At 40.0% G+C, this 14,480-nt stretch overlaps 1 protein-coding gene across 2 annotated transcripts in view; it reads left to right on the top strand.

The window, feature by feature from the left end:
- Positions 1-14,480, top strand: part of ralgps2 (Ral GEF with PH domain and SH3 binding motif 2) — a 566,060-nt gene that overhangs the window by 537,599 nt on the left and 13,981 nt on the right. For both annotated transcript variants that reach the window (XM_063063724.1, XM_063063722.1), the window contains 2 exons: positions 4,195-4,300; positions 4,546-4,637. In XM_063063724.1, the coding sequence (XP_062919794.1) occupies positions 4,195-4,300; positions 4,546-4,637 (198 nt within the window). The remainder of the gene's footprint in view (positions 1-4,194; positions 4,301-4,545; positions 4,638-14,480) is intronic.

The following is a 14,480-nucleotide window of genomic DNA, read 5'->3' as shown; positions in this document are numbered from 1 at the left end:
GAAAAGTGTTGACTAATTTTCTAAAAGGGGCTGGATTATGAGAATGATAATATATACATATATGAGTTAATAATATATACATATTTGAGAATGCAACCTTGATGCCTCTGAGGTGGGCTTTCTCGCATGATAGAGTACTTCGAAAAACTATTCAGCCCCCACAACTATTTTCACATTTTACTGTCTCATTTTCTAAATTTAAAATATATTGAAGTAGGAATTTTGAGCTAATTGACAAACCATTATGCATCTTGTCAAATCAAAAGAAAAATTCCAAATCCTGTCAACAATTTTATAAAAATTAAAAACCAAAATTGTGATGCTGTAAAAGATTCATCCCATTTGTAGTTACTATGCTAACTTTCATCAGGTGCAATAAACTGCATTACGTGACTGTTACAAGAATCACCCCTTGTAATAATGATCAGTGAGCACAGAAAGAATCTGTATTTACCAATTTAATGTCTCAATGGAAGAACACATGAACTTGCATACCGAACACCTGTGTGTACACCTACTAAGTTTTCCTGACTCCAATGAACAGTCAAAGAACAGAAAGTATAATATCAGGTTAAAAGCAGTTTCTGCTGCTGGCCACATGTTCCGTCATCTCGTTTCGAATCTCCACGTGTCCGTGTGGCACCTCACATCCACGATAGTTGGTGTCCTACAGTCACTGCCACCAGCGCACTTGAAGCACCTGCTTTTATATTATTCCTTACCAATTCAAACGTTACGTTCCAATGTCATTGGTTTTGAGTCATATGGCTGACATTTAACACCTTTTTATTGGCCCTGCTCCAAGCCAGCATCCGTTTAATGCCCTCTTCCCATCAAGTGAAAGGTGCTAATTTATGGCTCTTTGTTCTCAATCAGCAACCAGCTTGAATCACGCAGACCAGATTCAGACTCTAACAGTCAAAAAACTGCATGTTATATCCAACTAAAGAACATCTCACAAGTAACTTCTTATTTGGAAATTATCCCTAGTTCAGCATACCTGAGGCATCATTGTGTTGTCTTTAAAACACTAATCAAGCCAAGCAACTAACTCACAAAGTAGAGAATGCAACATCTTCATAAAATGGCAGCCTCCACCCCCAAGCACATGGCAAGAGCAAAGACAACTGGTGTCTACTTCCACTGTCCGCGATTCATTTGATTTCATTGATTTGTAGACTAGTTCTTTTTGGTCAACAGTTACCAACTCACCCAATTTATTCAACACACACAAAATGCTGGAGGAACTCATCAGCTCAGGCAGCATCTATCGAACAAAGTACAATCGACATTTTGGGCAGAGACCCTTCGACAGGACTGGAGAAATTAAGCTGAGAAGTAGATTTTAAAGTGGGAAGAGGAGAGGAAAACACAAGGTCGTAGGTGAAACCGGGAGGGGGAAGGATGAAGTATAGAGCTGGGAAGTTGATTGGTGAAAGAGATACTGGGCTGGAGAAGGGGGAGTTCGACAGGAGAGGACAGAAGGCTATGGAAGAAAGAAAAGGCTGGAGGAGCACCAGAGGAAGGTGATGGGCAGGTGAGAGAGGGAAAAGGGGATGGAGAATGGTGAGAGGGAAGGTGGGGGCCATTACTGGGAGTTTGAGAAATTGATCCTCATGCCAGCCGGTTGGAGGCTACCCAGATGGAATATAACATGTTGTTCCTGCAACTTGTGTGTGGCCTCATCACGACAGTATATGACCCCAACAGACTCACAGGTGAAGTGTCACCTCACCTGGAAGGACTGTTTGGAGCCCTGATTGGTAGTGAGGGAGAAGCTGTAGGGGCTGGAGTAGCACTTGTTCTGCTTATAAGTATAAATGCCAGGAGGGAGATTAGTGGGGAGTGACGAATGGACAAGGGAGTCGCATAGGGAGTGATCCCTGTGAAAGCAGAAAGTGTGAGGGGAGGGGAACTTGAGCTTGGTGGTGGGATCCCATTGGAGATGGCAGAAGTTCTGGAGAATTATGTGCTGGAAGCAGAGGTTGGTGGGGTGGCAGGTGAGGACAAGAGGAACCCTATCCCTGGTAAGGTGATGGAGGATGGGGTAAGAGCAGACTTAGTTGCTGGAGAAGAATAGCATTTGTAAGAGAGGTTGCTGTCATACCAACAGTCACTCAGAGTGAGGTACAAAAGTCAGTGGCTGCAACTGGAGATGAAGTTCATGGTTCCACAATCTCTAAGGCCTGGTACAAAAGGGTATTTAAAAAAGAGTGGCAAGAATAAAGCCCTGGCTAAAACAAAAGCATATCCTTGCCTGTAAAGACTTTGCAAAGCATCACTTAGAAATTACTGCAAAGATGTGGAAGAAGGTCTTGTGGTCGAATGAGATGAAAATGAAACCTTTTGGCCTTATCACTAAACAGTTCATGTGGTGTAAATCTAATTATGTGCATCTGCCAGGTAACACCAACCCTACTGTAAAGTATGGTTATGCCTGCATCATGCTTTGGGGATGCTTTTCAGAAGCAGGGACTGGAAATCTGGTCAGGATTGATGGGAAGATGAATGCTGCTAAAGACAGAGAGATCCTGGATAAAAACCCGTTAGCCTCTGCTAGAAAGCTTAAATGGGGGAGGAGGTTGATCCTTCAGCAGCACAACAACCCAATGCACACTGCCAGAGCAACCATGGAGTGGCTTCAAATGAAGAAAATTGATGTCCTTGAGCGGGCTAGTCAAAGTTCTGCTACTCTTGAATATATGACATGAATATCAATTTATATATAGTTATGGTAATCTATTATTCTGCAAGTGAAGAATTTTTTCTTCATCTGAGACCTAATAGGTGACTTACTCTGAGTTTAAATCTGCTGGTGTAGCCACTCCATGCATTCTCAGCATCTACCTTGCCAGTTTCTCTCAAGATCTTTTTTCATTCATATCAGCTGTCATTCATATAAGCATCAACGAATAATTGATTGTCTTCAACAATCTCTATTTATGGGTCATTCACATCATCCTAGAAATCAGTCCAGAGAGCTTGCATTGCACGACCAGCCTCTAAATATGGAGACCAAAACTGGATGCATACACCTGACAGTGCCACTAAAGTACCGTCCAAAGGGGGCACAAATTTCTTTTTTACTAAATGCATCCCATTACAACAATGACTCAATGCTATTTTTAACTAATTGTTTACAATGCCTGCAAAATAACTTGCTGTATGCCAACTTTTATAATTTTCTTGCCATTTTAAGAAATTGAATAACTTCACTTTTTTCTATTTTATAGTTTATATGCATATTTCCCCTTCCCTCTTTGCTTAATGGTATCTTTTACTAGCTTCTTTGCCACTGCTATCCTCATCTTCCATCCTTATAATGCAATTGATTGCCTATCTTTGTATTGTCAGCATACCTTATATGTCACCCTGTTCATGTCATACACGAGATCTAGTCAACTTGTTTATTACTATTCTGAGTCCTATGGCTGTATAATGGCTAAATTACCAGACTGGTAAATGGAAAGGCTGTATGAACAATCTAGAGAACCAGGTTCAATTTTCGGTGGCTCTGGAATTTAAATTATACACATAATCTAGAATTTAAATTCTGCAAATAATCTCTAATTACTTAAAAAAGTCATAATCATAAAGACAAAAAACTACTAGTTTGTCACAAAAAACTTTTACACTTAACTGCTTCATTGGAGGAAATATGATGTCCCTATCCAGTCTGTCCTTTATGTGTTTCCAGATCCACAAGTGTGAAGGCTCTTAAATACCCTCTGAAATGCTCACTCAATTTGAAGCCCATTAAGTCTGGGCAATAAATATTGGCCTTGCCAGTACACATAGATCTGGAAGAAAACAAATAGAAAAGAAATTCTGAGTTCCTCTTATTTAACCAATTAATTTTAATATTTGCATATTTAGTCTTTTATCATGTATTTGTACAACTTTCTTCATACTCATCTCTTCAATCAGCCGTCAGTCACTATGAATCAATATCCATTTCTCTTTTTGAAATACCTTGAGATGTTTTTCTGCAAGTTCATTTTTTTTTATTCAAGATGGACTGGTGCTGTAAGAAACCATTAATCCAGCCTTCTTTGTACAAAAAATTGTGTTTCTTTAATTCAAAAAATTTGCATTGTTTTAATTTTTACGGTAATAAGCTGTTAAACAATACACCTTCCCTGTTTATCCCATCATCCTAGTCTTATTAATGTTTCTAACTTTTCTGTTATTCAGTTCAAATCAAGTTTGAGTAAGAGTGTTTCTGTTGTGGGTTGGATGGTAATGATGGCTGATGATCCAGAGCATCCAGATGTTTTCCAGCTTACAGACTCTGAAAAGGGTGAGTAATGGGTGGAAAAAGATCTATTTTCATATCGGTTTCAATGTCCCTACATAACTGAGTACTGGCAAATGAAATGTTTTTATGCATTTATAATTGCTCAAGTCCTTTCCAATTCTTAATGGTATAATCAGTTTTCCTGTTGCAAAAGAAAACCTGTTGAAATTGAATTCAGTACTGTGTCAGAATAGAATAACATTACTCTATCATTTTCCCCCCTCTCCCCCCCTCATCTTCATTTTCAGGGAATTCTTACAAATTCCAAGCTGGTAATAGAGAGAATGCAATGCTATGGTTTAAGCATTTGAGTTCTGCCTGCCAAAGCAACAGACAACAGGTACAATCACTCTCATGATTAATAGTGTGTAGATTCACGAATATTAAGACAAGTTCGTAACAGATTCAGACAAGTGCAGAATAGATCATTTTGGATTTACTTTTTCATAATTAAGTATCATAAATACCTTATTTTTATATTTTAAAAGAAGTTACTTTATCTTTCCATTCTATGATAACATCCAGTAATCCTCTTTGTCTAACAGTAAATAACAATCACTAGAAGAATGTGACTTCAGAGTGATCTTTAGAAAATGCAGCTTGTAAGCTTCAGGGGAGGAGGGCTCAAACAATATAAACAAAGCAAAAAGAAATCTAACTTGGGCATTAGGTTACTTAATCACTCATTCAAGTTTCTTTCACATGACTTGCTTGAAGGACACATTCTTCAGGCCAGCTATATCCAGGGTTACAAGTCATCTCAGTATAAAATACTATTTCTACTCTTACTTGGTATTTTGTGATTCATTTGAATATGTTTTTGGATAATCAAATTTCTGTTGAAATTTGCCACTCTTACAAGCTGATAAGTTTGTTCAGTATATACTTGCGAGAAAAGACAAACAACTATTAAGCTTATATTATAAAGAACAGAGACTTGCATCAAGTGATCTCTTTAGGCATTCTGCTGATGTGCTATTCCTCATCCTTATACTGAACTTTATTGAAACAGTAGGAGGATGAGGATAGAGAAGTGATTGGGTAGGAGAGTTAAAGTGACAGGAAATTGAGAGCTCAGGGTAATGCTGGTGGATTGAATGTTGATGCTGCTACAAAATGATTAATTTATATTTAGTTGTCCTCAAAGTACAGAAAAGCAAAGTCAAAGTTGAGTGTATTGTCATATGCACAAGTACATCTATGCACAGGTGCAACAAGAAACTTGCTTGCAGCATTTTGCAAGCCATGAGTTATTATGTTAAATGATACAAGCTAAGTGTTGTTTATCTGGAAAACATGTTGGAGTTGTGTAAAATGAGAAGATTGGAACTCAAGAGTTTCCAAAAGATCTTTTTGTGGGTAGAATTCTGTACAGTGTAGGTTTAGGATTGTCCACAAATATTGTAGCTGGCAGGCTCTAATGATCAATATGACCTCTTGTGCTATGTAGTATTTTAAAAATCTGCGCTGTAATTTAAATGTTTCTGTTTCGTTTTGGGTCATTCATCATAAAAGAATACTGAAAATGTTATAAGAATTGGAATCTTCACAGTGCCTTGCACTGTATCTGTTGAGCTTCCATAGCTCGTTTTTCAAAAGCTTTTTCCATCAATATTGAAATTTTACATCTGTGTTTGATAGGCTAGACGGAAACAAACACTTCAAATTCCTGAATTCAGTGGAAATTGAAATAATAGAGACCAGTAGATTTAATGAACTTGAATTACCTAAATAAGTAGTGCAAAAAGAAAGCAAAAAAAAAGAAAAATAGTGAGGTAGTTTACATTCAGAAATCTGATGGCAGTGGAGAAGAATCTGTTCTTCTCCACTGCCATGTGTCTTCCGGTTCCTATATCTTCTCCTTGATGAAGGCAATGAGAAGAGGGCATGTCCTGGGTGATGGAAGTCCTTAATGATAGATGCTGCCTTTTTAAGTTATCGCCTTTTGAAGATGTCTTCGATGCTGGGGAGACGAGTGCCTATGGTGGCACTGGCTGAGTTTGCAACATTCTGCAGCTTTTTCTGGTCCTGTGCAGTAGCCTCTCACCCCCACCCTACCCTCCCATACCAGATAGTGATGCAACTAATTAGAATGCTCTCCATGGTACATCTCTAGAAATATGCCAGACATCCCACCTCTCCCGGAAGTTCCGGGAGTCTCTCACATATCGATAGTGGCTCCCTGATGCCTGCAAATTATATACAATATCCCGGAAATAAATTTTTTTGAGAGGGAGAGGGAGAGCAAGAATCCTTCATGCTAAGAGTGGTCCCCAACCACCGGGCCGCGAGGAAGCAATATGATTTGGCGATATGAGTCAGCTGCACCTTTCCTCATTCCCTGTTGAATTTTAACACACGCGAGGTCATCGGTAACCCAAGACGTGCAAAGGAATGGGTCCGTGACCCATTTGTGAATGTCCCCGGTGAATCATCCATGTCAGCGCAGGAAAAAGATCAACTCCTCGAGCTTGCAAATGACGGTGGGCTGAAAAGTATGTTAGACATAACATCTCTGCTGGTATTCTGGATCAAAGTCAAGGCTGAATATCCTGAGATAGCCACGAAAGCACTGAAAACATTGCTTCCATTTCCAACATATTTCTGCAAAGCGAAGTTTTCTGCAATGAATGCAACGAAAACTAAATTGCAGAATAGACTGGACATAAGGAACCCCCTTCGAGTATCACTGTCTCCCATCACCCCTCGATGGCACCGTCTTGTTGCAGGAAAACAAGCCCAGGGCTCCCACTGATTCAGCGATATTGGTGTGTTGCAATGATTTTATATGTTCATACGAGGAAAATATGTGCTCCAAATATCCAAATGTTACTTAAAATGTTATGATGCTATTGACTTATAAGTGACTTATCAGTGGTCTCAAACCTCCAGGCCACGAAAAATGCAGCGGTACAGTGGTAGCCAGAACGCACCCAGCACATCTTTAAGAAAAAAGCCAAAATAAACAACCTAATTAGGTGCTGCCTGGCACGTAATTAATTAGCTTGTTTATTTCGGCTTTTTTCTTAAAGATGTGCTGAGTGTGTTCCGGCCACCGCTGTACTGCTGCATTCTTCGCGGCCCGGAGGTTAGGGACCACTGTTATAATTGTCTTATTACTACATTCATGCGAGGAAAATATGCGCTGTGTGTTTAATATTAAATTCGTTAGATAAACCCCTTTAGAAACGAAATTGAGTGTATTAGCCGCTTACAAGTGACCTATAGTTGACTTATCACCTATATTCCGCTTGCGTTTAACACTCACCCACCCCCTCCCCCAGGTCGGCGGGTCTGCAAGAACATTGTCAATATTAAACCGGTCCGCGGTGCAAAAAAGGTTGGGGACCCCTGCTTTAAACTAGCTGGCTAGCTGCCAAGGAGCTACGCTATTGATATCCTACATGATGAGGCCAAACTCCTTGTAGACTTGCTTGGGGGATATGGGGTTGTGGGGGGGGGGGGCGCGGGGGTGCTACCTCCCTGAAATGAGTTTTTGCAGGGTGGGATGTCTGATATGCGCGAGTTTTTGGTGACTTCTAATGGAATATAGTGCTGTTGTGCTTCTTTGTAATTGCGTCAATATGTTGGGCCCAGCATAGATCTTTAGATATGTTGACACCCAGGAAATTGAAACTGCTCACCCTTTCCACTGCTGATCCCTTGATAAGGACTGATGTGCGTTTCCTCAACTTCCCCTTCATGAAGTCCACAATCAGTTCTTTGGTCTTACTGACACTCAACCAGCTGATCAATCTCACTCCTGTACACCTTGTCACCATATGAAATTCTACCAGTGATATTTGTGTCATAGACAAATTTATAGATTGTGTTTGAGCTGTGACTAACCACACAGTCCTGGGTATAGAGCAGTGGGCCAAGCACACATCCTTGAGGTACACCAGTGTTAATTGTCAGCAAAGAGGAGATGGCATTTCTGATCTGCACTGACTCTGTTCTTCCAATGTGGAAGTCAAGAATCCAGTTGCAGAGGGAGCTACGAGCCCCAGGTTTTGAAGCTTGTTGATTAGTACAGAGGGTATGATGGTGTTGAGTGCTGAGTTGTAATCAATAAACAGCAGCCTGACTTAGGTATTGCTATTGTTCAGATGATCCAAGGCCGAATGGAGAGCCAGTGAAACTGCATTCACTGTACCTATTGTTGTGATAGATGGAAGTAAATTTAAAGTAGTATTTCAGGAATTATCACTTAGATACAAGACTTTAAATATAGATGAACTCGCTTTTACCTTCTTTCCCTAATATAAAACTTCCAGTTAAGATGGCTCTACCGAATGTGTGCATCAGCTTCTGGTAGTCAAAAAGATAAGAAATCCACTAAAAAATCTTTACTGTTGTAAACTGTATTAAATTATTGCCACAAACAGTGAAGAAACGAGCAATGGTGAGACAAGTTCGTGGGATGAGCCAAGTTCATGGGGTGTTGCAGATGGAGTTAAGATGCCCATACAGATGGCCCAGGTGTGAGGTTGGATCGCTCTGGGTTCCAAAAGAAGTTGGGGCTCAGGCAGAGAAGTTCCGATGCTCATTCAACTGGCCTGGGTGCAAGGTTGGATTGCTCTGGAAGCCAAGCTGACCTGAAGAGCTTGAGAGTGGCTTCAGGCTGGAAGACAGAATCTGGGCCTGGATTGATTCATTGGGCAGCGTGGTCTAGGCCCGGAGTCTTTTGCTGCAGCTGGGTCCCAGTACAAGTTACAATTCGTTGTTTAGACAATTTAAATGCTGGTCCACATTGGAGGTGGGGGCCAACTTCACTTGCTGTCTGCAATCTTCATTCCTCTCTCCAAGGCACAGAGCCTTTTGCTGTTCCATCATTGGGTACATTCGAACACCGGCCCAGATAGACTGAAAAGACACGGTGTCAGATGGGATGAAAGCCAATTTCACTTGTTCTCTGCAATGTTCATCTTCATGGTGCTGAGGCTATGAAGACTGCCCTAGCTGCTGTGCTCTGTGCCCAATAATATGATGAACTGATAAGTGAGGCCTTGGATCTACTCCAGGCTGCTCTGAGATACGGATCTGAGGACTCAGTTTTGGTTCAACCACAGCTGTCCATCAAAGTGTCTTTTGCAGGCGAAGTCGGAGCGCCAAAGTAAAATTAAAAGATACCCATTTTTAGATTTGGGTAATAACTGGGCTGTGAAATTGAAACTGACTGAGGAAGACATAGTTGGCCAAATCTGTCTGCCACTCATCCCTTTTTGGCTCTTTCCAGAACCAGAAGTAGACCTATTCCTCCTTTTTCAGTTTCAAGGAAGCAGTGCAATTTCATCAGAGTTGATCACAAATGAATATTTAAATAATAAATGGGGATCTTATCTGAAGATTTTTACTGATGGCTCAGTGGACCCAGAGAGCAATAGGGCAGGATTCGGGATGTATGTGTCTCAACTTGGAGTTAAGATTGGTCACTGGGTTTCAGATAGTGTTTCTGTCTTTGCAACAGAATTATTAGCAATTCTCTGGGCTTTATGGTGGATAGAAGACTCTCAACCACATAGGGTTATTATCTGTTCGGATTCTGCTGCTGCCTTAGAGGCTATAAAAGGGAATAAATCAAAAGCTCGTCCTGACATAGTTATTGAGATTCTCTTAGTTTAGAGTAGGGAAGATGGGTTGTGCGGTTAGATTTTCATGGATACCTGGGCATGCTGGGGTGGAGGGAAATGAAACTGTGGATGGCATTGCAAAGTCTTCCTTACAGAGCAGGCAAGTAGAAATTAGAGTTCCCCTAGGCAGAGCAGAATTGAGAAGTAGGATTAAAAAAGGGATAGAGAAGAAGTGGCAGGAGGATTGGAAAAATGAATTAAGGGGTAGGCATTATTTTTCTAGTCACCCACTAGTTAAAAAGGTCTCAGACTGTTACCTTTTAAGTCGTAGAGATATGGTGAAATTTACAAGACTTAGGTTGGGGCATTGTGGGTTAAACTATTATTTGAAGATAATAGGAAAGCATCCTACTGGATTACGTGACTGTGGTAGTCCAGAGACAGTCCAGCATGTTTTGCTGAGCTGTAATCGATACAAAATTGAAAGAAGTAAGGTGTTCAAGAGGCTATCTGGCTTAAATTTATTTTGGTTTCCTATTAAATCTTTGTTTGGCCATTAAGAGAATCAACACCTGTTGAAGAGTTTATTATTCAGTTTATACGTGACACTAGGTTGTATTTGAGAATTTGAGTTCCTTGAAGTTCTATAATTAATTATACATCCTGTGGAGGGTCTAGATGTGTCTAAACAGCTGGAAATAGAAGAAGAAGAAGAAGAAGAAGAAGTTGGGTTCCATCAAACTCCTGGCTGGCTTAAGGAGTGGTAGTTGGTAGCGCTGTCTGTGAATGGTGTCGTTGTGGCTATCCCTCGAGGTCGAGGATGATGGTCTTCATTCTGTTGATCTACTTATGGGCTCTCAAGTGGCTTATGAGTCCAATCTTGGCTTTGACAGTTCTTCCGCATTCAGGACAGGTAGTTCCAGATGGCAGATCGGGCTTTGGTTGTTGTTGCCTCTCTTTCCATTTTCTTCTCTTTTCTTCTAATTCTGCACATCTGTTGGCTTCGAAAGTTGCTGTTCCTTCCTGGATGATGGCTTGCCAGAGTTTCCTGTCCTTGGCATTGGTTTCCCAATTGTTGATGTCGATGTTACATTTCTTCATGTTGGCTTTTAAGACGTCTTTGAATCTCTTCTGTTGTCCGCCTCTTTTACGTTTGCCTTCTTTAAGCTGGGAGTAGAAGATTTGTTTCGGCAGACGTTCCGTCTCCCATCCAAACAACATGACCGCTCCATCTTAGTTGGTTCTTGATGACATAGGCTTCAATGCTTGTTGTTTTTGCTTCATTTAGCACACTGACGTTGGTTCTTCTATCTTCCCAGCTGATATTTAAGATGCTTCGAAGACAGCATTGATGGAACTTTTCAAGTGGTTGTGGGGATGTTGGGAAATGGTTGTAGGTTCAGGTAAGGGGGAGGATTTGGAAAAGGAACCACAAATGGAGGGTTCAGGTGAGGCAGGAGGAGGTTGGCAAGAAGTTGAATCCAGATCTGGAAAACGGAAAAAGAAACATAATGCTGAAATGATTTCAAACGATGGAGAGGAAAGGATGGATATTTTGAAAAAAGGGGAAGAAGACTTCAATATGTTCAAATTTGACCCGGAACAGCCGCCCTCCATCAATCCCATTGAATTAACTACAGAGCTAAAAGCAGCCATAGGGAATATAGATTGGTCTCATACTTTTAAGAGGAGGGAAGGTGTTAATTGTGTATAAGGATAAAAAGTAGTGTGAGAAGGCATTATGATTGAAGATTTTACTTGGCAAAAAGATTGGACCTATTTTGCCTAATGAAAATAGAGGTGTTAGAGGTGTTATAACAGCTGTTCTGGTGGAGATTTCAATAGCAGAGGTTAAATCTCATTTATTGGGAGACAAGGTTAAGGATGTAAAGAGATTGCAAGTAGTCAGCAATGGGGAAAGGATAGATAGTTTGTCTATATTGATATGTTTTGATGAGGTGAAGCTCCCTGATAAAGTTAGTTTGGGATATGTAAGTTATAATGTTCGAGATTATATTCCACCCCTGCTTAGATGTTACAAATGTGAGAGGTTTGGGCATGTTGCAGCAGTAAGATGTAGTAAGTGTGGTGGGGAACATAAATATGAGGATTGCGAAGGCGTAAAGTTTAATTGTTGTAATTGTGGAGGAGAACATAATGAAGCTTACAGAGGATATGATGTACTTAAGGCAGCTGAAGTTCAAAATGTTAAAATACAGTTAGGTATGTCTTAGGCAGAGGCTGTGCAAAAAGTTAAACCAAGCATTGCTAAAGTATTACCAATCAGGGAACAGACTGTGAAGTCAGAGACTATATGTTGGCATCATACTTCTCTTACTAAAGATACTTCGCTAGTTGATAAAATGTAGTTTGTGATGTTCATAATGGATGTGGTGAATTGTACTGCTGAAACATCGAGTTTGTACTGAGAAAATTAAAATTATTGTGAAAGCTGCTGAAGAGTGGCTGGGTATAACAGGTGTTATGTGGGAAGCTGTAAATGAAGCTCTAATGGGTGGGGTATCTGTATTTCACCGTCCTTGTGAAGATACATAATGGGCATAAGAATATTGCTTTGGAATGCAAGAAGCCTGATTTCTAATGGCCAAGACTTTAAGAAGTTTGTTTCTGATTTATCAAATCCACCTGATTATTCACCTGTATTCAGGAAACCTGGTTATTACCACATGTAAGTTTTTCTTTGCAGGATTATATTGTAATTAGGCGGGATAGATTAGTTGGTAGAGGGGGTGGTGTTGCAAGTTTTATAAGGAAAGAGATAGTCCATAAGGTTGTGGAGGTAAATTAAGTATATGAGGCACTTGTATTAGAAGTATTTGATAAGTGTATTAAAGAAGGAAATTTTTATAACCTTTTTGGCAAGCTCTCGATTGATTTGCTGGAAAGCATATGTAGCTCTAGCTCACTGAGGGTCGTATGGTGTGGGGATTTTAATGCGCATTGTTCACTGTGAGGTTGTTCACAGAATGATAGTAATGATTTGATTGTAGAAGAATTTTTAAATATTTCCCATCTTGAGTGTCTTAATGATGGGAGGGGCACAAGATTTAATGTTCATAATAGTTCTGAAACTGTTATAGATTTAACTTCAATTTGGAATATTCTGGCTGGAGTGAATGAGTGGGATATCATGGGAGATGAAACATTGGGAAGTGATCATTTTCCTATATTTATAAGCTTGGGTGCAGATTCATATACGGGACAGGAGGCCACTTTTAGCAGGTGGAATTTTGGTAAAGCAAATTGGGAGAGGTTTAAGGTTTTATGTGATGAACATCTATCAGGGTTAAATGTTGAGAATGATGTGGATTTCTGCAATGAAAGGTTAAGTAATTTATTATTCATCAAACTGCAGTGGAAGTGATTCCTATTAAAAAGGGCATTAATAGGAGAAAGGCTATACCATGGTGGAATGAGGAGTGTGCAGAGGCAAATAGGGAGAGAAATAAGGTGTTTAGGAAAGTTAAGAAGTATCACTCAACGAGTGACCTTGTTAAGTATATAAGGGCACAGGCCGTGGTGAGGAAACTAATGAAAGTTGCGAGAAAGGTTTACTGGAGGTCATATTGTGATAGTATTGGAAGGGATATTAAACTTGAAGGTGTTTGGAGAATGATTAAAAACGTGGGGATTCATAGGGCTAATAACATTCCAGTATTGATTAAAGAAGATAATACAATTGTTAATGAAACAGAGAAGGGTGAGTTACTGGCTTGGTCATTTGCTGCAATTCATAATCAAGATAAGTGAAGAGGCTAACCAATGTAGGGATAAGATTCTAGGTAAATATCCTGATGTGTTGGAAGCTACCTATAGCAATGATAGTATTAGTGATGTAGAGTTTTCTTTGTGTGAATTTGAAAGGTCAAATAGATGGGGTTTTAAGCTTTCAGTAGCTAAAACACATATGTTTTACAAAGAGGATCAATAGACCTGCACTCAATTTGAACTTGGATAGTCAAACTCTTGAAGTGTCAGTGGTAAGATTTTTTGGCATGTGGCTGGATAATAAGTTGACATGGAAGCACCATATCAGTAGGATGATTGACAAATGTAAAAGAGGCATTAAATATCCTTGGGTGTCTTTGTTGGGTATTCTTGGGGTGCTCCGTGAAAATTTCTGTTGACTTTATATATTTGTTCAATTCCATTGGTACTTGATATGGCTGTGTGGCTTATGGATCAGCTTCATCTTCAAATTTAAAATGTTTGGATGTGACAGAAGTTCAGGCTTTTAGCCTGTTGTGGTGCAGTAAGGTCATCTCCTGTTTCAGCTTTACTGGTTGAAATGGGACAATTACCCTTATAGTTGTGAAGGATGAAGTTGTTAGCATACTGGGTTAACTTGAGGGGGCAGAGGAATGATCACCCTATTAAGTGTGTTGGAAGACTATTGGGAACATTACAAGAAGAGTGTTTTTTTTAGTTTTGGGTGACGGGGTTCTCATCACGCTAGGAATATGGGTTTGCTGGATTATATGATTTGTCACACTGTAGCTTTTTCAGTAACCCCACTATGGTTTTTTTCCCAATGGCTTTAGTTGATTTTAGGTTGCATGATTTAGTGAAATCCAAGGATCCTGATATGC

Source organism: Mobula hypostoma, chromosome 12 (assembly GCF_963921235.1).
Source record: "Mobula hypostoma chromosome 12, sMobHyp1.1, whole genome shotgun sequence".
Lineage (NCBI taxonomy): Eukaryota > Metazoa > Chordata > Chondrichthyes > Myliobatiformes > Myliobatidae > Mobula > Mobula hypostoma.
Note: the sequence above shows the minus strand (reverse complement) of the source record. Positions and strands in the feature narration are given on the sequence as shown.